At 46.5% G+C, this 25,532-nt stretch overlaps 2 protein-coding genes across 8 annotated transcripts in view; one reads left to right on the forward strand and one right to left on the reverse strand.

Annotated features, from left to right (window-relative positions):
• Window positions 1-801: 801 nt before the first annotated feature.
• On the reverse strand, window positions 802-25,186 carry Septin2 (septin 2). 5 transcript variants are annotated; one of them, XM_047544024.1, is made up of 12 exons: window positions 24,935-25,186; window positions 17,835-17,864; window positions 16,339-16,459; window positions 10,504-10,590; window positions 9,295-9,418; window positions 8,285-8,419; window positions 8,036-8,153; window positions 4,981-5,082; window positions 4,452-4,597; window positions 3,467-3,550; window positions 2,098-2,155; window positions 802-904 (listed from the first exon to the last, which is right to left on the reverse strand). In XM_047544024.1, the coding sequence occupies exons 2-12, from the start codon at window positions 17,841-17,843 to the stop codon at window positions 803-805; spliced, it is 1,086 nt and encodes a 361-aa protein (XP_047399980.1). In that variant the 5' UTR covers window positions 17,844-17,864; window positions 24,935-25,186; the 3' UTR covers window position 802. The 5 variants fall into 5 exon arrangements, with proteins under 5 accessions (XP_047399980.1, XP_047399977.1, XP_047399978.1 ...); XM_047544021.1 differs by lacking the exon at window positions 24,935-25,186 and adding an exon at window positions 24,539-24,665; XM_047544022.1 differs by lacking the exon at window positions 24,935-25,186 and adding an exon at window positions 24,578-24,661.
• Hdlbp (high density lipoprotein binding protein) overlaps window positions 24,846-25,532 on the forward strand; it is a 63,928-nt gene continuing 63,241 nt past the window's right edge. For 2 of the 3 annotated variants that reach the window (XM_047544018.1, XM_047544015.1), the window contains exon 1: window positions 24,847-24,975. The gene's annotated coding sequence lies outside the window, so the exon portion shown is untranslated. Of the gene's footprint in view, window positions 24,976-25,532 lie in introns of all 3 variants that reach the window. The other variant, XM_047544020.1, reaches the window with a different exon arrangement.

Consider the following 25,532-nt stretch of genomic DNA (forward strand, 5'->3'; position numbering starts at 1 on the left):
TTACCTACCCACGGCGTCGCAGCTAAGCTCTATGATCTGCCTCATGCCTCCAGAATGAGGTCCCTAGATTGCAGCGAAGACTTTCTCCCTAATTTCCAGCTTTCCTCCCAAGATCTCTGCCACCTCAAACTCTTTCATGCCCTGCTTGTGCCATCTGTTCGCCTCACTGTGACTTCCTTTTTGGGACACTTCAGGCTGTATCTGATGCTATCTTTCACTTCTTTCTTCTGGGAGCTAATGGAAGTGGACCTCTGCCTCTCTAGTCCTGAGACCCAGGTGTCTGCAGATTCCCATCAGGCAGGAGAGCTAGTGACACTCAGCCACAAATCAATGCAACTCACTAACTGATGGTCAAGCAGAGGTGCCTTGAGAAACTAGAGGCTAGTCGTTCACGGCAAGGGGACCCCAACTGTCTGCATGGCTTCCCTGTGCGACGTCTCTACTCCTGAGCTATACAAGCCGTCTTAGTAACACTTTTTAATGCTCTTAAAAAGAGGTTCTCAATATTAACAAATTTCTAATGGTATGGCAAATGAAAGTATTTAAAAATTTTCTTCTGAGTCACATTTGTAAGCTTAAAAAACATAAACATCTTTACTAAGATGGTTGGTGGCAGTGGAGAAGTGGCTTCTGCATTTCAGAAGCAATCCTTTCTCATTCAGGGCTTGTGATGTGGTCCATTAAAACCTAAGAGTCTGTCATATTCAAGGTGAGCCAACAATGAGGTCCCTCAGAAACAAGTGCTTATTTTCCAGGCTGATGGACACCAGGGTCTCTGAATGGTTAAAATGCAAACGTCACCTCACACATGGTGCCCAAGCGTCCCGCTGTCACCGTCACCTCCTTGCATCTGCATCTGCATCTGTGCCTGCATCCTCGCAATCATCTCTTGCATGCGGCGGAGCTAGGAGACAGTGCATGTCAGACACGGGACTGTTCAGTTTAATTTCTTTCAACATTACTTATGGATGTTCTGTGATTCCCAAAACACAATGTGTTAAAGGTGCAAGGAATTCTTACAAACCAACAAAAGGACCAACAATGTAATAGGAAGCCATGTAAATAATAAAAGAATACAATTCAAGTAAGACACAGATATCAACAACAGAAGCAGGAACTTAAGAAAAGCAAGACAATGAGATATTTTTTAACCTAAAAAGGGTCAGTGGGGAATGGGATAGAGTCAGCTCTTCTGAAGGGCAAGGAGGTCAGAGCTATGAAAAGAGTAGATTTGTCCATCTTGATTTGATCCTTATCAATTTTCATCACTAAAATATTTACTTAAATTTTCTTCGGGTAACTTTGTGGTGATGGCTGTAATGTTTAACTACTTGAACAACATGGGGTTAATTTACCCAAGATGTGAATTTTCTTTTTGTCAAAGGCTGGTCTGTTGTGGCCAAACTACTAGTGAACACCTGGCACTCCACTCTCTAGCAGGTCTGGGGCACCTCTGCCAGACCAACGTTGACATTCCTCATCTACCTTTAGATGCCATCTGGGTGACCAATGCTCTGGCCTTTGGACCAGTAAGGCAAGCCTCTGGTCATCAGTTCAGTTTTTAAAGAGCTTCCAAACCTCCTCTGATGAGGATGAGCTCATCAGCACTTCTCTGAGGTGGAACATCACATGCCTGGTGAGATGTCTCAGACGGAGCTGAATTCAAGAGGTTAGAGGACGGGAAGCCTGCACTGTCCTCCCACCCACACAGCTGCACACCTATCATCTTTAAAAATCTCTTAGTAGAGTTTTCCAATTTCTTCCGCTAGAAATCCTCCTTATTTTTTCTCAAACTACTGGTAAATGATGCCAGAGACAATTTCATTATATTTTCTAGTTACTATCAATGTACACAGAAAATGATCCTTGAACATTTTATAAAAATCAGTAGTATCACCAAATTGTTTCCATGCTTTTTAGCTAAACTGCTAGATAAGTTTAAATACACAAAACATGTATTATATATGTACACATGCATATTATTATAGATATCCCTCAAAACAACAGGAAAGAAAGCTACAATAATCCAATTACAGATGATGTTTCTGGAGATAAAGCAAACAGCTTTAATTGTAAGAAGAGGACTTTTCTACTCACTTCAGCCTCCTTTTCCAGCAAGATCTGATCTTTGTTCATGTCTTCATTCTCCACTTTCCTAGAGTAGAGAGAAATGACAATGACACCATCGTAATACGCAAGGTGGGCCATTTTTATCATAGATAACCAAGGAAAATATTCACCTTAGAACTCTGAGAAACACCCACTTAAAATTATATATTTTTATCATTTTTTAAATTAAAGACATGAAAAAAGGGAACGGAAAGAAGAAAAGCACAAACACCAGGAAGTGATAAGCTCAGGAGACTTCATGCCTTAGGCTGGAGTGATGGCCCCTATCTCCTTTCAAGGACACTCCTGCAGAGGTGAAAGGTCAATGTGTTAAAGGAACAAGACCTGATCAGGAAGACAGAGCCATCTCAGGTGATGGAGCAAGCTTCCCTAAGCATACTGACCACAGACAGTCCAGGAGATTCCTGCTCTGCTGTTGCTTCCTGCCTCTAGTACCTTTATTAACGCCTGTCCCCAAATCAACAACACAATAGGATCTTGACATATACTTTATGCATATGAACAAATTCGTCACTAAAAAGTACATATTTTAATGAATACACAAAATATTTAACAACTGCTATACATCTACTTATTTGTTCATTAAACTCTGTTCTAAGCAGAAAGCAAGCTGCTTTTGAAGTACCACTAATAAAGCCTCTGGTCTTTCAATATAAGGCTACACACTTCATGTACATATTATGAAATCCACCCTCATCAGTGTGCATGTGTGTGTGTGTGTGTGTGTGTGTGTGTGTGTGTGAGAGAGAGAGAGAGAGAGAGAGAGAGAGAGAGAGAGAGAGAGCGAGCTGCTGGGGATTAAACACAGGACCCCGAGCTTGTTAGACAAGTGTTCTACCACTGAGTTACATCCCCAGTCTTTTTTAAATTTGGGGGCAGGGTCTCACACTGTTGCCCTACTGGCCTTGAACCTAGGATCCTCCTCAGATTCCCAAAGTAGCTGGGGTTACAGGTGTGTGCCCAGCTCTTCTTTTTTTCCCTCCTTCAAGGCTAGAAAGGCATGATTTGATTAAATTAGCAGCAACTCCCTTCTACTGTGTGTTCTTTTTTGAAGACTGAGCCACATCCCCAGCCCTGTTTTGTATTTTATTTAGAGACAGGGTCTTGCTAAGTTGGTTAGGGCCTCAATAAGTTGCTGAGACTGGCTTTGAACTTGCAATCCTCCTGAGCTGCTGGGATTACAGGTGTGGGCCACAGCGCCTGGCTTTCCCTTGAACAGTTTTTAAGTAGGAAGCTCATGTTGCTTAGCAGTCAGGAAGACTGAGTGAAACACACAGGGGAGGGAAAAGAGCACTCCAGGGGACATGACACAGTGGACAGGAGACGGTATGATCACCTGCCGCCTCTCTTGAGCCTTTCGGAACGGAAGTTTTCATAGTGAAGGTCCTGGGTCACCTCCTGGAGGTCCTGCATGTGGGTGCTGGAAAAGAAAAGGCATATACCAAAGTAGCTGCTGCAGGCACATGCCAGTCTCAGGAGAAACAGCTCAGCTGGCACAGAACCCTGTGGACTATGTGGTAAAGGTGCACGAGGCTGCTGGGATTTCACAAGAACACAGGTGTGGGAACATCCAGTGAGGTCTGGCTCTCCACTGCCGCCACAGTCAACAGCGCACCACCCAAGAGGCCTGGGGTGCCTCTCCACCGTCCTCTGCCACCCTGCAAACGGTCATAGGCCCTGGAGGGACTAGATGCAGAGGTGTTTTTAGGTGGATAATGTCCAAAGTAGAACACACATTCTAGATCTTCTGGAGAACAGGTCATTTGCATATTATTAGTTTCCTAAGCTTGAACTTACCTATTACTCATGTATCAGAAACAGCTGATAACTCAAGTCACAAGTGAGCCCGCAGAGTGAGGCCCTATTCCTCTCATGATGAACAGAGTTCTGGCCCATTCCAAGCACTCAGAGCACACAGCACAACCCAGTCCTATTTACTCAGGATGGGGGCTCGCTCTGAGAACACATACGATGCTCAAGTGGGAATACCCACTCTGTGCTCAGCGTCCACACCCCACAACAGGGGTCCACACAGCCCAGGTTAGATGAGTGTACCTCACCAGCTCACAAAACCATCACGTCATGCTGAGACAGCCTGGATAGTAACAACTCACTGCTTTAAAGACATGACACATGTCTCATCTCACAGACCTGAGATGGTGGAGAGCACCACGGACAGGGACTGAGGAACAGGCCGCAGAAGAGGCGGGTGCAGCATGTTTTAGGGGGTTCCCGGGGGTCTCCTCAGTGCCAATGCACACCCGGCTGCTGGGTGCACCTGCATGGAAGGCCCTGTCAGAAGGAATACACCAGCCTCTTACATGAGCATGGTTCTCAGCTTCAGAAAGTCGTTGTGCTCCGGGTTCTCCACCTCCACAACACCCCACGGGTAGAGGCGACCTCTGACCTTCTTGCCTTTGGCTTCAATCAACTGGTTGGATCCAACCACAGAGAATGGTATACTGGCCTAGAAAGAGACACAGCACAGACAGGCTGTATGCAGGGAGCCCCAAAGTTCTCAGAGAACACAGAACACCAGCAGAGGGTTACCCTGTTGCTATCCATGACAAGTTTCCCTGAGTGCTGAGGGCAGGTTTGATTTGATGGAGTGTCAGATATTCTCCACATGAGACAAACAGGAAACAAACCTGCAAGAACATTTCCACGCCTGAAGTGGAAGCTACGACGTCTAATGTATTTAAAGCAAACATAGTCCTGTAATTGGCCCAACCCAGACACTCTCTGAGGTGGGGCCTGCAAGGGTCTGCCCTCTGCCCACTCTCTCCTCCTAACTGCAGAGACCACAGGACACAGGAGCTGCTCACACTGTGCCCTGCAGCCAGCACTTGCCTTGAGAAGTCTAGTCTGCTCTTTAAAATCTTCATCTTCATCTGATTCTGCATCAGGTAAGTGATAGATTTTGATGTTATGTTCTTCAATTTCATCCAGAATCTGAATGAAAGACAAAACCAGGACCAGTTTTAGCCAAGTCTAATTCACATATTAGAAAAACATCAAATGTCAATGAGAATCAGAGAGGTTGAAGTAATTCTGAAACCATTTCATTGACTGTTAAAAAGGTTCCTGTGTGTGAAATCTCACAATCTGATCTATCAGCCAAAGCTAGTGAAGAGGAGAAATTGGGCTGGAGGTGAACGGGCAGTCATCTACCAGTCATCCAGTTAAGAACCAACGTCCAGTGGTCACTCTGTGCTGGGCACTGCACCAGACACCAGACACCCTGGCCACCAAGACCAAGTAACCTCATCACTGGACTGGCTCTTTCCTTTTAATGAGGATGAGAGTCCTTACTGTGGCCTGGGTCTTCTGTCGTCACAGATCTTGCTCTCAAACCACTCTCTTTCCTAACTTAACTCCAGAAAAGACGCACCTCTTCACATCATTTCTGAACACCTCCCCTTTCTGTGAATCCCCACTCCTGAGTGGGAGGAACCAGCAGTCGGCATGAACCTGGCCCAGCCCTGCAGATCCCACCTGTGGTTCCACGCTAGCCTCCTGAGGCCAGGGCTTACATTGGGCAGATGAGACGTGGGAAAGTGTCAAGCACGACTTAACCTCCATTTAAACTGGAGGAGACGAGCAAGAAACAGACAACTCAGATGAGAGGTCACAGACAAGCTGGGAGGGCAGAGCTCATCAGTGGGAAACAGACTGGAGCAGCCCTGGAGGGAAAGCAGAAGCCACAGAGATGACGTGATCAGAGCACAACCAAGGAATGCTGTCCTTGAGGGGTAGCAGTCGGAGAGGCAAGGAGGGGAAACGGGCAGAGAGCACAGCAAGCCCTGCAGGCCAAAGCCAGGGAGGGATGGTCTGGAGAAGCAGGCAGCAGGGCTGGAGAGGCTGTGGAGAGCCCAGGCAGCCCGGGGAGAGGCTGAGGAGGGCAGGCGGCTGGCACTCGTCTCCCTCACCCTTCCGGGCTCCGAACACAGGGTTAGGGGTTAGGATCAGAGCAGTCTGACCTCGACACCCTTTTCCTCCACCTAATGAAGATGAACACAGCAGTGTATTAAAGGGGACAATTCCCTCACTAAAAAGGCTCAGTCAAGCATAAAAATGTCTATATTTTCAGGCACTCTCCCAAGGGCCCAAACATTTCCTAAAAAACCAGTAGGTACTTCAGACGGTAAGGAAAAAAGGGTCACAACACTGACAACATCAGCTTCACATCTTCCCATGGCAAAAATACAAAAATCAAACCAGGAGAAATCATTTGCGACATGTCAACATCTATAAATCTCAGAATATACGAAGTCAATACAAAAGCGCTAGCCCGGTGTGGCCACACCTGTGATGAGCAGCTGGGAGCTGAGGCAGGAAGGTCACAAGTCCAAAGCCAGCCTCAGCAACAGGAGGCGCTACGTGACTCAGTGAGACCTGTCTCTAAATAAAATATAAAACAGGCTTGGAGGTGGCTCAGTGACCAAGTGCCCCTGGGTTCAATCCCCGGTGCCCCCAAAATAAACAGAAAATTAAAAAGCACAGGACAACAGCAGCAGCACTGCCCCCCAGGACGCGGCCCCTAGCCTCAAGATGAGATCCCGCCAGCTCCACTGTCCGCGGAGGCAACACTCACCCACCCTGGCCACCTTCCCCGCATGACTTGGGTGAGCACACAGGATGTTTTGGGAAAGAAAATTGTTGCTTATTTTGGGGGAAATCTGCCATTTTCTAAAAATTTAAGTTCATATTAATTTCCCAAGAATTCATCTGATTTATACAACGGTGAGGACAGCAAACATTACTGAGTTCCTCATATGTGCCAAGTGCTATTCTAACTCTTGGAATAAAGAACAAAGAAAAGAATCCTGATCTCAGGGACCAGGGGTTGGCAGTGAGAAGAACCCAACCCTGGGCACAAGGTGCAGAGGACTTGAGCAGCGTGCAGGGCAGTGTCTAGGAGCAAGGGAGGCACCTGCAGCATGCAGGGCAGTGTCTAGCAGCAAGGGAGGCACCTGGGGAGGACCTTCCACAACAACCTTACCCAGTAGGAAAGCACTGGGTCTGAGGAATGGCAAGGGGCAAAGGAACAGGAGATTTGGTCAGAGACTAAAGGGGGTCAGAGCCAAACAAAAAATAAGCCAATCATCCCTCAACAGGGAACTGGGAAAACAAACCACAGCACACTCCTACAGTGCAATACTGCAGACCCAGCAGGATCATGGCAGATCCACAGATGAGAAGGGTTAAGTATCTTTAAAACTGAAACATCCAATGGCAGAACAGTATTATGACACACTCTCATTCTGAAAAAACACAGACTATGTTCTGGAGGGACCACAGCTGATTGCTAACTGCTATTTCTGTGGTCAAATAAAAGAACTCTCAGTGCAGAGGCTAGCACGTGTAAACTACTTGAATTTTCTTAAGGAGCATCATCAGAAAGATAAAATTTTTTAAAAACACATGTCAACAAAGAGGCCTCAAGAAATACAAGGAGAGGGCACTAAATAGAGCACCGGAGAGACAGAGGGGCAGCATCAGAGGGGCTCAGCACTGAGGCCCTGGCAGGCAGAAGTGATGGGGTGCTTTCCCCTCTGGGCAGAACCATCCTGCTCAGACACACTGGAGTGGAACCACCGGCAAGGAGCATTTGGACAGAACAGCAGAGCCTCACATCTCCAACTCGACGCTGGGGGAGCTCCTTGCACCTAGCCACCTGCCCCTCGCCAAGGGCATTTTTACCTAAGAGAATCTAAAACACAGAAATGTGATACTGTGATGAAGTCAAAATGCGAAAAAACCAAAACAAAACAGCAAGTGTCATGTGTGCTTTGAAACCTGTCCCCAAGACATAGGGCAGGTGCCGCAGCCCCCCTCCTCCCTCCGGCTCCTAGGCCCCCGGGCACCAGCACCCTGAGCACCGGCAGGGCCAGGCCACACTCACCCTCTTCTTCAACCGCTCTCGCTCCTTCAGAGTGAGAGTGTCGGCTTTTGCGATGACAGGCACTATATTCACCTTGTTGTGTATTGCTTTCATAAAGGCGACATCCAAGGGCTTCAGTCTAAGGGAAAGAACAGGGAGTCACATTTTTCTCTCTCAAAGTCATTTCAATTCTTATATTGCAATATAGAGCTTGGGGTGACCTGCAAACTTGGGTAGCAGATCGAGTTTCCTTGGTGAACTATTATTTACCCATGTCCAAAAGGCGAGATGAAGTAGAAGCAGCAGTGCACCCTGTTGTCGATGATGTGCCGCCTGTTCAAGCCACTCTCATCGTGCAGGTAGCGCTCGAACTGCTCGTCGATGTAGGAGATGATCGTCTTGAAACTGAAATACAGACAGAAACCGGCAGCCCCTAACTTCAAAGAGAAAACGAGCTTTTCTCCCCCTCCACCAATAATATACAATCCAACAATTCATTTTTAAAATGAGAACACAAGACTGACTTCTAGTTTGCAAATGGAGGAAATTTGGGAAATTGCCAAGTGTAAACTTCCTGAAGTGCCAGGCATCAACAGCTCGAATGGAACATGTTAAGCAGGATCCGAGGGTGACCTTGTGAGGCCAGAGGTCTGCTGGTCCTTGCAAAGAGTGTAAATGAAGAGGAGCTGAGGAGCTGGGTAAACAGGGTGTGACCTGCTCAACAGGACAGTGCACCCATGTGACAGGAAGAAGGGAGACTCCTAATGCAAGAGAGAGGCTGAGGAGGGGGAGTCGTGGGTGTCTGCACGCCACGGGGGCGCTCCACGTAAGACCACAGGCGGCAGACCGTCCTCCTCTTCTGTGCCTCACCTGTGTGTGAAGATAATGCCCAAGAGCAGCCACCTACAAGCACCTCGACTCAGGCAACTTGCAAACAGTGTCCCCTCCTCCCACATGGAAGGAAAGACGGTGACCTCTTATCCACTGTCCAGGTTCAGCTCAAGGTGCTGCACTGATAACAGCTAGGGTGTGGCTTTTCCACCTCAGATCTCACTAGGCTATAAACGTCTTTAGAAAGTCAAAGTGTAAAAGTCAGCATTAAATAGGTTAAGTCTGTATTTAATATTTTAAACTGCCTCTTATTTTATTAGATAGAGCTACTGAAGCCTAACAACCACTCACTAAACTAACACCACCTATGAATGAGAGCACAGCGGAATGAACAAGCCGCAGGTGCACAGTGCAGGGCCACTGGACACTGAGCCTCTGTGGCTGCGTACCAGTCCCTGCAGTTGATGGCATCCCCGTAGCCAGGTGTGTCCACAACTGTAAGGCGAAGCTTGACCCCACGCTCTTCAATCTCAACAGTGGAAGCCTCGATTTGGACAGTTCTTTCAATTTTCTCTAGAAAAGAAAGAAATTTAATAGAGAAAACACCTTAAAGTTAAGCCAGTGTGCAAACAGGAGAAATTACCTGTTATTAATTCACTACCTCTCTTTGGAATGAGGGGCTCAGAAGATAATGCAGGAACTGTCAAACAATCCCAAAGTCAGCAAGGGAAATGGTAATGAAGACTGTCCTCCTTCCTTGGGAAGGTTAAAAACATCAACACTGGCCAGGCACACATCTATAACCCCACTATTCTCGAAGCTGAGGCAGGATTACAAATTCGATGCCAGCCTCAGCAACTTAGTGAAGTGTCCCAAAGTGAAAAATAAATAAAAACCACTGGGAATATAGCTTAGTGATAGAATGCCCCTAGGTTCAATCTCCAGTAGACAGAGATGTAGGGTGGAAAGGGGAGGGGAGGCAAAAAGATCACAAGTTCAAGTTCAAGGCCGGCCTAGGCAACTTAGCAAGAATTGGTCTGGAAAAAAAAGGGGGGTGGGGGTGGGCAGGGATGTAACTCAGTGGCAGAGTTTGTTTAGCATGTACACGGCCCTGGGTTCAATCCCCGTGCTACACTACATAAATAAGTAAAGTCAATATTTAACACTATTAATTTGGGATAAATAAGATAACTTAAGAGTTGAATTAAAAAATACTGGCAGGAGGGCTTGCTTCATTCTTGTGGCAGCCCAGGACCCAGGGTGACTGTGGGCTCATGTGCTCGCTCAACAAGGAGCTGCGGGTGCTGCAGTACTGCACTGAACATGCAGACGGACACCCGTGCCTGCAGGGACTGTGTGTTAAGGATATAAAACTTTCTCGCTCGATCCTCTTATCCAATGTACAATATAAGTAGGAACTATCTTTTACATTTTACAGACAAGCTCAAAGACAAGGATGGAAACATGGATGTGTCAAACAAGCATACAGTCCAGACGCCAAGACCTCAGGCGCAGGACACTTTTCTAGGTGTTCTACTTTAAAAAAGACACACTAACAGAACAACAAAACACAGGGTTAAGGTGTGAAACGTTCATCACGCACTCTTCAGCAACACTCATGTGGAACTGTAGTCACAACAAGAGAAGGACCTTTTTACCTGCGGCTCCAGGTATGATTCTTTCTGGGTAGAGATCAGTCAGGAATAGGCTATTTATGAGAGTCGACTTTCCTAGACCCGATTCACCTTTAAAGGGAAATAAGAGTCTTGTCAGGACCTTCTCCAAAGGCCAGCGCAGTGTGGAGGACCACACTGGGGTGAGCACCTCAGGACCACCAGCTGCTCTAGGCCATGACTATGAACCAGGCACCAACCACCCTTGTTTCACAGAAGGGGAAACACGCTCAGAGATGGTAACACTCAGAGATGGTAACGTGTGCAGATCAGGGAGCTATCCAGACCAGGGCCCAAGCTTGAATTCAAGTGTGGGATTTGAGAACTGTTTAGAGACACAATGTTACGTCTTGACAAATTTACAGAATGCACTTGGGAGTTATATTTTTTTGACAAAGAGAATGCAAAGTAGGTTTCGACAGTGAGTTCTGCTCATGTCACACTTATAGCATTTCAGAAGATTCTGACACGCCTGCCCCAACAGTGCCAAGGCACTCCAGCCCCCAGCTCGGGGCTGGGCAAACACAGCAGAGCCTGCCACCTGGCAGGTTCCCTGGTACGCACTCCCTATGACCTCCCTCCTCCTGCCTGAGGTACCCACTTCCCACGTTTGGCTGGGGGAGACAGTACCAGTTCAGATAGCACGCACACTCCAGGAGCTGAGTTAAGGAGCCCTCCGTGGCTACTCTATATATTTTGAATGTTTGACATTTAACTCCAAAAAGATACAAAATACCAAAAATTAAATTTTATACTGGAAGGAAGTTCAAATTTCGATCCCTTCATTGCTGTTACCACCCAAGGCGTCATTCTGTAGGATGAGTGCTTCTGAGCTCAGGAGCTCGCTATGACCTTGCCCCGGGTGCTGGACCTTCCTAGGCCCCTCGGTTTACCTGGCCTCTGCTAAGTCCTGCACAGCATGGGAAAAGAGTACAGATCTATTCTAAAAATCACTGTATCTGCCAGGTGCGGTTGTAATCCCAGCAGCTCTGGGGGCTGAAGCAGGAAGAACTCAAGTTCAAAGCCAGTCTCAGCAACAGTGAGGTGCTAGTAAGCAACTCAGTGAGCCCCTGTCTCTAAATAAAATACAAAATAGGGCTGGGGATGTGGCTCAGTGGTGGAGTGCCCCTGGGTTCAATCCCCAGTACCAAAAAAAAAAAAAAAAAACCAAACCCAACTAACCAAATAATAAAAACAAACCAAAACCCATTTACCAAAATGTTCACTATCCCCTCAAGTTACTCTTTTAACAAACCCTTTGGGGATTCTTATGCCTTTTTATTACATGTGAACAGATATTATCAGTATTTACTATGGGGCACAGTTCTAGGCCTAGGGACAGGACAGAGAAGTCTCTGCTTGCAGAGCCTTGCAGTTCAGTGGGGGAGATGATGGGCGAAAGAACAGCCATGTCTGCACAGCAGTGGGACACAGCGGCAAAGGGACAGGTGCCAATGGAAGCCTGGTTGCTGCTCCTGGAGTCCTGGTATTGCAGTGCCACTGCCGGCAGGGGTCTCCACTTGGAGGGTGTGTGTGCTACTGCCCTTGGCACAGCCACAAACCAGCTGCTCCTGAACAGAGAACACCACGCTGCTGCAGGCCCACCTGAGTGCCTCGTTCTTGCTTCTCCATTCTGGCCAGCATCTGCACCCTGGCCAGGAACTGCTGGAGAAAGGAGAACTGAGACACACCAGCAAGGACCCAGATCAATGCCAGCCCATCGCCTTCCAAAACCATAAACAGAAAGCAACGGGCCAAACAATGTTACGTCTGTGTACAGAAGCAAGCAAAGACTGGCCAGGCAGAGGCCTCCCCAGTCCACGGACGGATCCTGTCTGCACTGACCACAAACAGCCATGGGCACGGGCAGCACCATAAAGAAGAGACGTAGAGGAATGAAGTTCAGCCTTTCAGATTTAATTTCAAGTTTTTAAAATCTAGACTTTCAAATCTTACGGAATCTCTCTTCATATTAGTTTTTTGATTTTTGACTAAAACAATTATGAAATTGCTTTCTCAAACAATATACAAGGCTTTTCCCAGGAAGCTGCTCTTGCCCCTGCAAACAGCCCCCCGTGAGTGGCGCGCAGGGGCACACCAGGGCGGCAGGGCCCACGGCTGTGTGCACAACAGGGTGGCAGGGCCCACAACTGTGTGCACACCAGGGCGGCAGGGCCCACGGCTGTGTGCACCCAGGACGTAGTCCTCACCAGGTGCAACTCAGCCACACAGGCCTGTGCCTGCGTCCACCCATCTCCACTCTTGTCAGTCAGTTCTCAAGTGCTCACTCTAACCCTGTGGTCAATTTGGTCACATTAACAACCTACTAATCTTCCTACAGGCACAGTTGGCAACATGCTTTATTCTATAAACTAAGTGCCATCCCTCATAACGGTGGGTAGAACAACTCCATGTCATTCTTCATCTGACGGGAACTTCCAGACTCCTGGTCACCAAGTTCTCAGGGGCACTCTGCCACTCGGCTCCCTTCTCGTGTCTTCACACGACCTCCTCCTCATCTCAGAATCCCTGCAGGTTTGCTCTCCATGTGTGTGCAGCCTTGTGCTTGCAGGTGCTGGTTCACTCCATGGACTGACTTCTTTGGACCTCTGGCACAAGTTTAAAACTACATCTGTGCTCAACAGCCTTGTTTTCAGTCAGCTGAGCTGGGGTTTCCCCAAGGTACCATTTCTCCTGGGAAACTAACAGGATGATTTTAAAGTTGAAGGTCCTTGTGGTTAACTTTCTAGCTCTTTTCTTCACTACCATCTCTTTCTCAACCCCTAAGTGCCTGCTTGTTTTTAAACCAACTCTACTGAGATAAAATTCACATACACATTAATACACCATTAAGCTGCACAGTTGGATTAGTAATGACAAGGTACCCACCCAGATAACCAAACTCCACTCAAGACATGAAACACTTCCACAACTCTCTAGAGTTCCCCTACCTATCTCAGCCATCTCTCTTTCCAGTGCCCCTACAAGCTCTGTCACTACAGAGGGGCTTTGCTCCTCCCAGAACTTCACATAAGCAGAAGCCTACACTGTGGCCTGTGTGGCTGCTGGTGCTGAGCACAGCTGAGATCAGTCCCTGTGCTGTATCTAGTCACGTGCTTCTTTGCACTGCTGGGCATTAATCTGCTCTGCTGCTGTCAAACACCTGTGCCGTTCCAGTCTCGGGCTGTGAGAAAGTGGTGTCTACATTCACATCAAGTCTGTGGCAAAGTGGGACTACTGGGTTTTAACTGCTCAAAGTGACAGGAGCACTTTGCATTCTCGCTGGCTGTTAGCAGGGTTCCAGTTGCTCAACACCCTGGCCAATGCTCGGACCACCTTCTGTGGGCAGGGGTGGTGCCTCCCCATGGGGTCCACATGCACATCGAGGCATGGGCTTCCTGGCCAGCTGTGCCCTCCTCAGTGAAGTGTCTACTCACACCTTTTACCCTCCGTCACCATCTGTCATGCTGAGGTGTAAAGACGTTCTCAGGTTCCCCACAACAGCCCTTTCTCAGAGGTGGTACTATGGATACTCTCCCAGTGTATAGATGGCCTGACTTTTTGTTACTGGTGGTGTGAGTCAATTTTTAACAAAGCACAACTGATTTTTTTCTTTGTGATTGCTGTTCTTCATTCCTAAGAGATCTGCTTACTCCAGAATCATATAATCATGCCTGTCCATCTTCTTCTAGAATTGATAGTTCTACATTTAGGCCCAGGACCCCTTTCTAGTTGACTTCCCTCGTCTGATCATCCAGCTGTTATTTGCTCCACTTTCAAATCACCTTGGCACCTTTGACCTTCTGCATGTGTCTACTGCTGGGCTGAGCCAATCTCCATGTCCACCTTGCCCAGGTTGTCTTGACCTCCGCTGCTAAGTCTTAAAATGCATGGTGCATGTCCAACTCTGTTCTTTCTCTAAACTGTTTTGTTTATTCCACATCCCCAACACTTGCATTTCGACTTTAAAATCAACTTGTTCATTTCTATTTTTTAAAAGTTGACTGGGACTTTCATTGGGATCAAATTGTCTCCATGCATAATTTAGAAAGAAAAGGACATCTTAACAGTGTTGATCCACAAGTGGGGCAGATCTCACATATTCGGGTGGTCTTTAAAATCTCTCAGCAGTATTCCCAGTACACATGCCCTGCGTATATTCTGTTAGCTCTACCACTAAACAGCGTAAAATTTTTATGGTATTGTAAATGGTACTGTCTTTGAAAAGTTAACTAGTATTATTATGGTACTGACTTTTTAAGTTCATTTTTAAATTGTTTGTTGGTAATACACACAAATAAAGTCTATTTCTATATGCTGAACTAGTACCGGAAAACTCACTAAAATTTACTTATCAATTCTAGTGGTCTGGTGGATCCCTTAGGATTTTTTTTTTTTTACATACACAAATCACATCATATGCAATTCAAGATGTTTAACTTCTTCTGGTTTTTCACACAGTAAGAGTAACATAACCCTTCTAGTATACACTCTTAACCCTAGGTTGAGCTATCTTCCTTTTATTTCTAGTCTATTAAATTTTTCCTTTAACATTTTGAATTCTTACAAATATACTTTCAGATATCATGATTCTCTTTCTTTATAACCACCACAGACAACACTGAGTTTCTGAAGATGAACAGTGTAGTGCTGTGGTAAGTTCCATTCATTTAATCAGCTCTTCAATAACTAACTTGTTTGAAAATAATCTGTTCCAATGGTATTACTGTATTAGGGAATAATATGAGCATAATACAAATTTCACATCTGCTTCTGCACAATTTCATTAGGGAGAAACCCGGGGAACACAGAAAACAACACCCCCAGTGCCCCGTGACCTCAATCCCCTGAATGCTGTGAGCCACTTTGGAACCTCTAGAGCCATACAGTAGCTGTTTGCTAACACATAAGTTACTACACAACTTGGACACCTGAAAGACCCATAAACAGGTTTTTCTGGGTGAAAATTCCAGAGTGCTTGAGGTCTCTCAGCTCTTTCATGAGGTGACAGTCAATGTCAGTAAGTCTACGGGAGTGGAGTGTGTTTCTAAGCAGGTCACCCACACGGCTACCTACAGACCTCAGTTCCTCAACTTGCAGACTTCTAAATGAGCTGTGGGAGTGTCCTCTCAATGCACAGGTGGCCTCACCCACCTGGAGTGAGTGAATCCAAAGGCAGCAAGCTGTGAGTCACGATGCCTTTCATGACCTAGTCTTACAAGTCACACACCTTCATTTCTGCAGTGACCTCTGGCTATGTAGGTAGACTCTGGAGGGTGGGGGTGGGGGCGGGGGCTGGAGGCAGAAGGGTCAAGAAGACAAGGAGGTAAAGATCACTGGAAGCCCTTTTGTAAGTCAGCTGCCACAATGAGCAAAACCTTTCATCACGAGCCAGATGAGATGGTGTATGCCTGTAATTCAGCTACTGGGGAGGCTAAGGCAGGAGAATTCCAAGTTTGAGGCCAGCTGCAACTTAGGAGATCCTGTCTCAAAATCATAAAAAATTTAAAAAGGGCTAGGGATGCAGCTCAGAGGTAGAGCACCCCTGGGTTCAATCCCCAATACTGCAACATTCCCCACCAAAAACCCATAAACATTCATCATATATAAAGAGACGAGAGAAAAATGATAATTTTACTCAAGTCAAATGAAAAACAACACATGTATACACACACACACATTTTTTTCCCCCAAATTTTGAAGTGATTTGAATCTGCCAAAAGGAATCCCCTTCTATTCTAGGTCATGTTTGCTACTATACCCCATGGCTGGAAAGAGGACAACTAATTAATGAACTTAGGTTATAAATTAGTTTCTTACCAACCACCATCAATGTGAACTCAAAACCTTTTTTCACTGATTTCCGGTGAACTTGATTGGGAAGATTTGCAAATCCAACATAGCCAGGAGTTTCTGGATTTATAAACTGAGTTGGTTGTTGCTAAAAGAAGATTTAAATAAAAAAAAGAAGAGCTAATAAATAATTTGTTTTTAAGATATAATCACTTAGACCTGTGACAAATATCAGTGGCAGTTCTAAAAAATCATATTTCTATTGGAAAATGGTATTATTCACTTACGATCACTGAAAGAGAAAACAAACCCTTAGCTATATGCTAACCTAAAATTAACATTGTTAATCAATATTCTGCTCATGAATTCAGCAATACATAAAAGGTACAAGTTTATTAATTCCTCTTAGGTTGCAATTTCAAATCATGACTTGAGACAAATGGAGTTACAGGGGAAAAAAAGCACAATAAAGCTTACAAGATAGTACTGAACTGGGTGGTTTCGTTCCACAGGCCTGGCTACCAGACCCTGCGAGGGACACACTTATGAAGGGGAGACAGCTCTGTGGGAGGCAAAAACACAGGCCAGGCAGGCCACCTAAAAGCGGGATGCTGAGCATGTGGCTTCAAAGACCAAGAAAGAAAAGAGCAAAGAATCAATACTCCTGAAGGAGGCAGGCCCAAGGGTGGGGCGGGGGCAAAGCTGGCGCCGGGCAGGGGCACACTGAGAACGAGACGACATTTTCAAACAAACACAACTGGTTTATTAATTGAAAATATATAAAGCAGTATTTCAGGATTCTATTTTGTAAACTGCATTCACACATACACACTAGTGAAAAAGAATAGACATAGATTTTAGGGGTGGTTTTCTGCAGGGTGGAAAAATGGCTAATTCTTATTTTCTTTTTTTGCTTATCTGTGCCTCCACTAATACTGGTATAAAAAGCAAAAACTGATATGATTTTTAAAAAATAGATGGCAATGGACAACAACAGGCTCAAAACCAGAAGGCAAACAGAAAAGATCTTGCGATTCCAACCCCAAGCTCTACTTTTCTCAGCTTGTATCCTTTAGAATCAACTTACCTAAGGCTCTGGCCAACTCACAGAGCTGAGCTAGACCAAACAACCAAGTCTCAGAGCCCATCAGTCTCAGCATGACAATGATCCAGAGTTATTCTCTGATTAGTCTGCTGGGAATGATGTAAGGAGGCTAAGTGGATTGTTACTCCTGTGTTTAGAAAAAACAAACCTGAGAAAAGAGACAGCTTGGGGCTGGGGATATAGCTCAGTTGGTAGAGTGCCTGCCCTGCAAGCACAAGGCCCTGGGTTCAATCCCCAGCACCAAGAGAAAAAAAAAAAAAAAAAAGGAAAAGAGACAGCTTGAAACTTTTAGAATGACAAATTAGACTTCTTTATCTCAATGAATCAAATATATCATATAAATCCTGACTGTAAACAGTCTGAAAAAGTAGATCAGTTTCTCCTCACATTGTAGATACATGATGAAATATGACCTTACCTTAGACATCTTTCCTGGTGTCTCCTCTATCTGTTAAAAACAAAACAAAAACCACCTCAATGTCTGCATGCATATGTACACCCACCTGCTGAACAGCAGGACCCACATACAGCACCAGCATCCCTTAGTGTCTCAAGGGCCTTAGATGCTTTCCCAGAAATCATGAACGTCATCTCTTGTTACAGAGCCAATGAGATTTAAATGTTGGACACTGACGAAAGTAGCCCCACACATGGCGTACAGCGATACATTCCACATCTTCAGTATTAAGCTTTCTTTTCAGCTACATGATAGATATCCTACACTCCCTGCCATCCGTGGTGCAGAGCACAGAGCTGCTGGAAGTTCCTCAGTTGTTTTAAAGAAGTCTGGAACTCATGTGCAAATCTTAGCACCTTGAAGCTTTGCGAAACAAGGACAGCAGCAAGGCCAGGAGGTGTGCCTGAGGTCCAGTGTGACTCTCAGGTGCAGACGACACAGAGCCTTCTACCACTCTGCTGTCTTCCCCCTTTTCCCTAAATCTTAACATTCCTGAATATTGCATACGCCAAGTTTCTCTTCTAAATGGAAATATTCCCAAGCATCTTAGAAGAAATGAGGTCCCCACACTGCAATTAATTTGAGCTGGATATGCAAGGTAATGGCAGTAGAAGTCAGGAGCCTTTAACTTTACAGATTAGGTCTCAAAGAACACCTAGGCTACAGTCTCAGTTCTTCCTTTTAGAGGCCCACTCTACGCCTCAGCCTTGGAAAATCAAGGAAATGTTCTTAACAGTAAGAGTTCCCACAGGAGAGAAAGGGACAGATAGAAGAAAAGAAAAAAATAAATTTTTCTAAGAACAAAGAGCAGACTCTCTGTATCTTAACCAACTATACAAAACTGCCTAAGAGAGATAAATTAAGGTCTCTTGAGTAGAAAGGATATTCTAGAAAAATTCTAATAGACTAAAACTGAAAATAATAAACAACTTCAGCAAAACCTGAGTTGGAGAAGGAGCAGAGGGAGAGGTGAGGATCAAACGGAAGCACACAGTTTTGCAGAGGTGACACCTTGACTTCAAACAACAAAAACCAGTGTCTGATTTGGAAAGGAAAGGAAAAATCACTGAAGAGAATCAGAGGAGACCCTCCCAATGAAGAGAAAGTAGATAACAAATAGCAACTTGATCACCCAGCAAAGACAAGGAAAAGGAACCAGAGGAAACAAAACCAACAACAGCTCTAAATCAAAACAAAAGGGATGAAATTCAAGAATACTAGCCATCAATATAAATGTGAAAGAATCACATTCCTCCTTAAAAAAAGGAAATAGGACTGGGGATATAGCTCAGTTGTAGAATGCTTGCCTAGCACGTGTGAGGTCCTGGGTTCCAACCCAGCACTAAAAACTTTAAATTTTTTTTAAAATCAAGAGGGCAGGGGATATGGCTCTGTGGTAAAGCACGTGCCCACCATGCGGTGGGGTGTGGAGTAGACTGAGTTAGAACAAACAGACCAGCCTGCTGGCGTAAGCAATGTGGAAGAAATGTGCTTAAAATAAAGGATCAAAGAAAGGGTGAAAAGAAAGGGAGAGGCTGAGATACCAAGCCAGGGCAACACAGAGGAGAGACAGGATTCATGGTAAAAGAACTAAACAGCAGAGACAAAAACACAAGGCTAACTTCATGAAAGTAGGGAAAGTCCATGGCCTTTCTCAGCACTGGACAGACAGCGGACACAGATGAGCAAGGCAGAGAGGACTAAGCAACACCACAGACACACTGACAACAGAGGACCCTGAACTCAACGAAGAAAGCATCTTAAAGAAAAAAGTGAAACTTTAAAAATCTGGGATTTCCATGTGTTAATGAGCACTGACAATAAAGAAATTTGGCACTCAAAAAAATGAAGAGAATGAGTCAAAAGGAAACAGAAAGAAGAAATTAACAAGCAGGAAAACTAAAACTACAAGAAAAAACAAAAGGGGAAAAAAATCCCAAAGCTACTTGTCTAAAATCCCTCAGCAGTCCAACAAGGAAGAGGCAGGACCGGGGACGAAGGTGGCAGGAAGGAAAGGCAGAAGGGGGCGAGTTCCGAACCTCCCAGAGCCAACACCACCGAAGGGACAGCAGACGAGTCAGAGCTCACTCCATAGCGAACAAGTGCCATCTATTCCAAGCCACGACACAGGAAGGGAAACACTCCAATGTATTTTATGAGGGCTGCAAGGTTTTAATGACAAATCCAGATGGGAAAGGGAGAAGGAGGGAAAGAGAGAGGGAGCAAAAGAACCTTCAGGAAGGAAGGAAGGGTTGACAAGCACCCTAAGTCAATCTCATTCATGAGTATCAGTGCAAAAATTCTAAAGAAAATATTTGCCAGCAACTAGATTCCAGAAATGTATCAAAAGGCTCTATCATTACAACAAATTAAAGAAACACTCATGGATAAAGAGATGCTGATGAAATATACAATAAAATTCAGCAACCAATCCTAATATAAACACCAAGTAAGGAAACTACTTAAATATAATTTAGGATTATTTCCTAAAACCAGTGTCAAACGCTATTCCCTAAAAAACAGAATGTTAAACCTACTTAAGTTACAACCAATAATTAAGTACAAATGTCCATTACTGTTCCAAAGCTAGGGCCTTCCAGGAAACTGAAGCAGCTCGAAAGACCCCCTCTTCAAATCCTCATTCTTTTGATCAAGTCAGAAAGATTTCAGACGTGGCTCGGAGTAACAGGAATGAGTTTCCTGAAGGGATAGGAAAAGGGAAAGGGGCACTCTCCAGGGAGACAGTGGGTCTTCTCAGAGAGAAGAGGGACATAGCTCTCCTGCACTCTAGTTTTACTGGGATCCTAGAAAGTATCCAGAGTCACACCAGCTTCACCTCTTGACTTTTAACTGACAGCAAGATGACATCAGACTTTTAAGTCCCCACTGCCATGGCAACTCTGGTTCACCTTGGCCCATCATGACTGGTTCTAACTGATTCTTCACACATTCTTACAGATTTCAAATTTTATGGTTAGGAGGAACTACCTTTATCTCCCAGAGTTTAAGGATCATCGCAAGTCTCCCCACTCAAGGTAACTTGGGTTTCCCTTATCAACATTATTTGGGACCTGCATTTCTTCTGCAGATAGAGTTTGCTGAGGAATGTGACATATCCTGTCCACTTAGGCCGGGCAGGGCTGCAGGTAAATTGTTCTTGGAAAAGAAAGTAAGTGGGGATCAGCACAGTGGGCCCTATTTATAGAATTACTCCCTTAACCTTGTGTCTCCAACATCCTTGTATCTGTCTGTTCCCTAATATTACCACAATTATTTTAAAATATTTATAAAAAACTTGAAATGCATAACACAAACCCCCCATGTAACACCCATTACCCAGATTCAAAAATAACCAATTCAAGACCAGTACCAGTTCACCAATCCCCATACTTACTCCTCCTCTCTGTCCTGGACTGCTGGGAAGCAAAACCCAGACGTAGCATTTCACTTACATTTTGGTATGCATATCTAAATATAAGGGCTCCTACAAATGACAATACCTGAGGAAACAACAGCTTTTTAATAGAACCCAAAACCCCCAGTATTCCTATTTCTTAACTGTCTGGACTTTTTTTTTTCCCCTATTCTGACCAGAATCCAAACAAGATCTAGACACTTCAATTTCACCATGATTATTTAATACTATTTTAGTGAGTTTAGTGAATGCAGTGAAACAAGAAAATGAAAATATGAAACAAAAACTGTTCCTAATAGGATTGAATACACAGAAAATACAAATATTTTAGTCAAAAAAAAAAAAAAAAAAAAAAATTCTGCCAGTCCCAGTAGTGCATGCCTATAATCTTGATGGCTTGGGAAGCTGAGGCAGGAGGATGGGGAGTTCAAAGACAGCCTCAGCAAAAGTGAGGTCCTAAGCAGCTCGTGAGACCCTGTCTCTAAATAAAATACAAAATAGGGCTGGGATGTGGCTCAATGGTCAAGTGCCCCTGAGTTCAATCCCCAGTACCCACCTCCCAAAAAAAAAGACTTCTAAGTCAGGAGGCATGGCGACACACAACTGTAGTCCCAGCAGCTTGGGAAGCTGAGGCAAGAGGTTCATTTGATCCTGGGAGTTGGAGGCCAGCTTGGGCAACATAGCAAGACTATGCCCCTACCCACTTCCAAAATGAATTTTAGAATAAAATTATTTAATAGGGTGTCTAAATACCAGACAGATATTAACTAAGTCAAACTTCTTCCAATAGTAGCAATAAATAAGGAATGCAAAAAGGGAAAATGTCATTGACAACACAGTAAAAAAAAAAAAAAAATCAAACAAAGAGACATAGAAACAAGTTTAGAAATAAGAGGAAACAGGTCCTATGTGAATCAAATTATTTTTATTTTCCTCGAAATAGCAAAATTATATCCAATTCTCACAGGAATCTCTAATGATGGGCTTTGTTCTTAAGGGATTGGCAAAAGAGCTTCATATTCGTGTGGAAGTACAGATCTCTGCAGACAGAAGGGTCAGCACTTGCTTTACCAGCTACCACACCTACTCGACCTCAAACCAGCCCTGTGACAGAAATATCAAAGTGCCTCTCCTGGACCCACAGACCCTCAGCCTCTTGCACCCTGGTTTTGGCTACTCTGGCCACTGTGAGATCCCACGTCAGCGCTGGACGCTGCCATCTCTGCAACGTTCAGAGACACTGGCCTCATGCTGCCCTCCAACCTCTGTTCTGCTATGCCCCTCCAGGGAAAATGGTGACTTTCACTTCTATCTGGCTCCTCCATATCAAGCTCTATCTTGAGGCACAAGGATGGGAAAATGGAGAACACACTGCTTTCCGACAACCATGAACACTCAGATATGCTGTAATGTTTCCAAGCTCCTCTTGCCACCTCCTATTTGTTTCACATTGATTTTTTTCTGAAACATAATTTGGATCCACAATGATTTTCTAACAATTTAAGTTATTAGCTACGTAAAACAAAAACTGAAAGGGAACTGAACCTTTGGAGCACCTGGTTTTCAGTGAGAAAGTTCTGATTTAGTAACAGGTTGCTGAGCACTGCAATTGATTAAAACCTTGGGTGTAGACCAACTGAATCCCCCAAATCTCAAAAATGTGGTCAAGTGAAAAAATTTTGTTCTTTCACACAATGCTCAATCCAGATGCTGAAAGCTGTTTATCCTTACCCCACGGCTTGGTTCTTCCACAGAGCATTATTCTCATCCAGATTTACATATAAGAAACCAACTTTCCCAAAGGGGTCAAGAACAAAGAAAACAATCCTGGCATTATACATTTTTATTCTGCAAGTGACATTTATATTAATGAAATACATGAGAATTATCACTCATTTAGATATACTATTCCTGTATTTGCTGTATCACCAAAATCCATAGAGTGACCCTTCCCTCAACATGGGACTCCAAAGGTTCATCATTCCCTATCTGAAGGGCCTGAAATGCTTCCACATTGATGCTTTCCCTGAGGAAAGCACATGCATCCCAGCACCCTACAAGTGTACTTTTTGTAGCAACCAGCCCAACCATGAGCACAAAGTGGAGTAAGTACAGACAGTATCCACAGCTTCATCTCAACTCTTCAGTCACATGAGTTTTGATGCGTCCTTTCCTCCAGAAAAAAACTTTTCTCATTTACAGCAGACTCTATATTTTGGAATTCAGAAAAAGAAACCTGAATCATATTCATTTAGGTCCTGCCCTCTTTCACTAGGTCACCCTGCTAATTTCTTTTCAGTTCTTTACTCTGAACCGTGGCATTGGTGACAGAGAGCAGAGTGAAAAAGGGAAAAAGTACCAGCTAAGTAGATCACTGTCAATCAGACATAACAGTATACACTGCCAGTGCTAAGTGCTGCAAAGAATTCCTGAATGGTAGGTACGAAAAATGATCAGTGAATGTAATGAACCTCAAGTTAGAAGCCTCAGAAAACGCTTTCTTAGCCCCCAGGTCATCATCGCTTTCCTTAGAATGCAGTACTACTTTGTATCTTAGCTTACTTGATAAGTTACTATGTGCTGGTCAACGTGTGAGAGTAACCACCACCTCACAGCAGGCGAACTGGAAATCCTGCACAAGAAGCGGGCAGTGACTTTAGGCGAGCCGAGGCCCAGAGGCTGCATGGGTCAGGGCACCGCCAACGGCGTCTGAACGAGTCCAGGGGGCTGGGTCCGGGGTCTGAGTTCTGCAGGGTGGACAGGGTCGGGCGGTACTGCCGCGAAAGGGAGCCGGGAAGGCACGGAGGGCAGGCGTGGTCGGACTCCGGTGCCCCTCGCCCCCCACTGGGCCCCATCCCCGCTGTCTCCTTCGGTGCAGGCGACCCTTTGTCGGCGGAGAGGCCCACGTATCAGTCGCGCCCAGCCGATCCGCGCGGGTGGGCTCTGCGACCGCGAGCTCTGCAGAGGTCGCGGCCTGACTGGCACGTCCTCCACATCTCCGGGACGAAATGGCACCGTTAGAGTGACAAGATGGCCCCAGAACCAAGCGCCCGGCGGACGCGGCTCCGCCGCTTCCCTCCCCAGCCCGCACGCCCGCGGGCCCCGCCCGGAGGCCCAACGTCCGGGCCGAGCCGGGGATCCCGCGACGGCGCAGGCCCTCCGCCCTCGGGGTGGGGACCGGCCCGCCGCGCCCCTCAGCCCCCGCCCCGGCCCCCGAGGCCGACCCGCGCCCGAGCGGGGCGCCCCGCACCTCCTCGGGAGGGTCGGTCCGTAGCTCCAGGCCGCGCACCTGCGAGAACAGTCGGACAGACTCACCGCCGAACTGCCAACCCGCTGAAGAGGTGCCGACCCAACGCGCCTCCGACCGGACCCGCCCCGCCCCACCCCGCGCGCAGACGGATTGCGTCATCACGCCGACCCGCCCTTGCCAACACCTTCCTGGCCCGAGAGGCCCGGCCTTCCTCCCCTCCCCCGCGTGGGCAGAGCGCGCAGGCGCACACGCGTCCGCGGCGTCCGGCTCTGCGCAGGCGCCTCGCCCCTCCCACGGCGGTTGGCCATATAGAGGCTGGGGGCGGGGGGAGGTCAAGCGTAGCCTCTTCTCCTTTACCAAGATGGCGGCTTGTCCCTGTTTCGCCACAGTTCCTACCTTATGAGCTTGGCTTCCTCACGCTAATAAGAGTGGAACAGGTAATGAGAATCTTCGCCTTACGGGCAACTGGACTGGGGGAAAGGGCGTTTCTCTAAAAGGAGCCAGGTGACCGCTGAGGGTAAGGGCGGCCGGGGACGGGCAGGTGGCGGCATGAGTGCGGAGGGCTGACACGGGGAGGGGGCCTTCGCCTCTGTCCTCCCCTCCAGGAAGATGGCGGCAGCACCGAGCTGGGAGCGCCGAGCGGGGCTGGGCCCGGGCTGGCGAGCCGCCGGCGGGCTGCTCTAGCCGCAGCCGCGGCCGTCTCGATGGCACGCCGCCGCGCCGCGATTGGCTGCGCCTTGGTCATGTGGGCGCGGCCCCGCGCATACCATAGAGTCGCGTCCGTCCCCGGGGACGTGGCCTTCCTGCGCCGGCTGGGGTCCGCGCCCGCGGGGAGGGCGGAGCCGGCGGGGCCCTCGCTTCTCCCAGTCTGGGCTGCGAGGTGGGACCTGCGGCGTGCCCAGCGCTCCGGCTAGCAGCGACCGGCCCAGGTCCGGTGGAGATGTGCTTTCCTCTTCCCAGTGCGGACCACGGCCCGGGCAGCCGTCGAAGTCTC

Source organism: Sciurus carolinensis, chromosome 3 (genome assembly GCF_902686445.1).
Source record: "Sciurus carolinensis chromosome 3, mSciCar1.2, whole genome shotgun sequence".
Taxonomy (NCBI): Eukaryota; Metazoa; Chordata; class Mammalia; order Rodentia; family Sciuridae; genus Sciurus; species Sciurus carolinensis.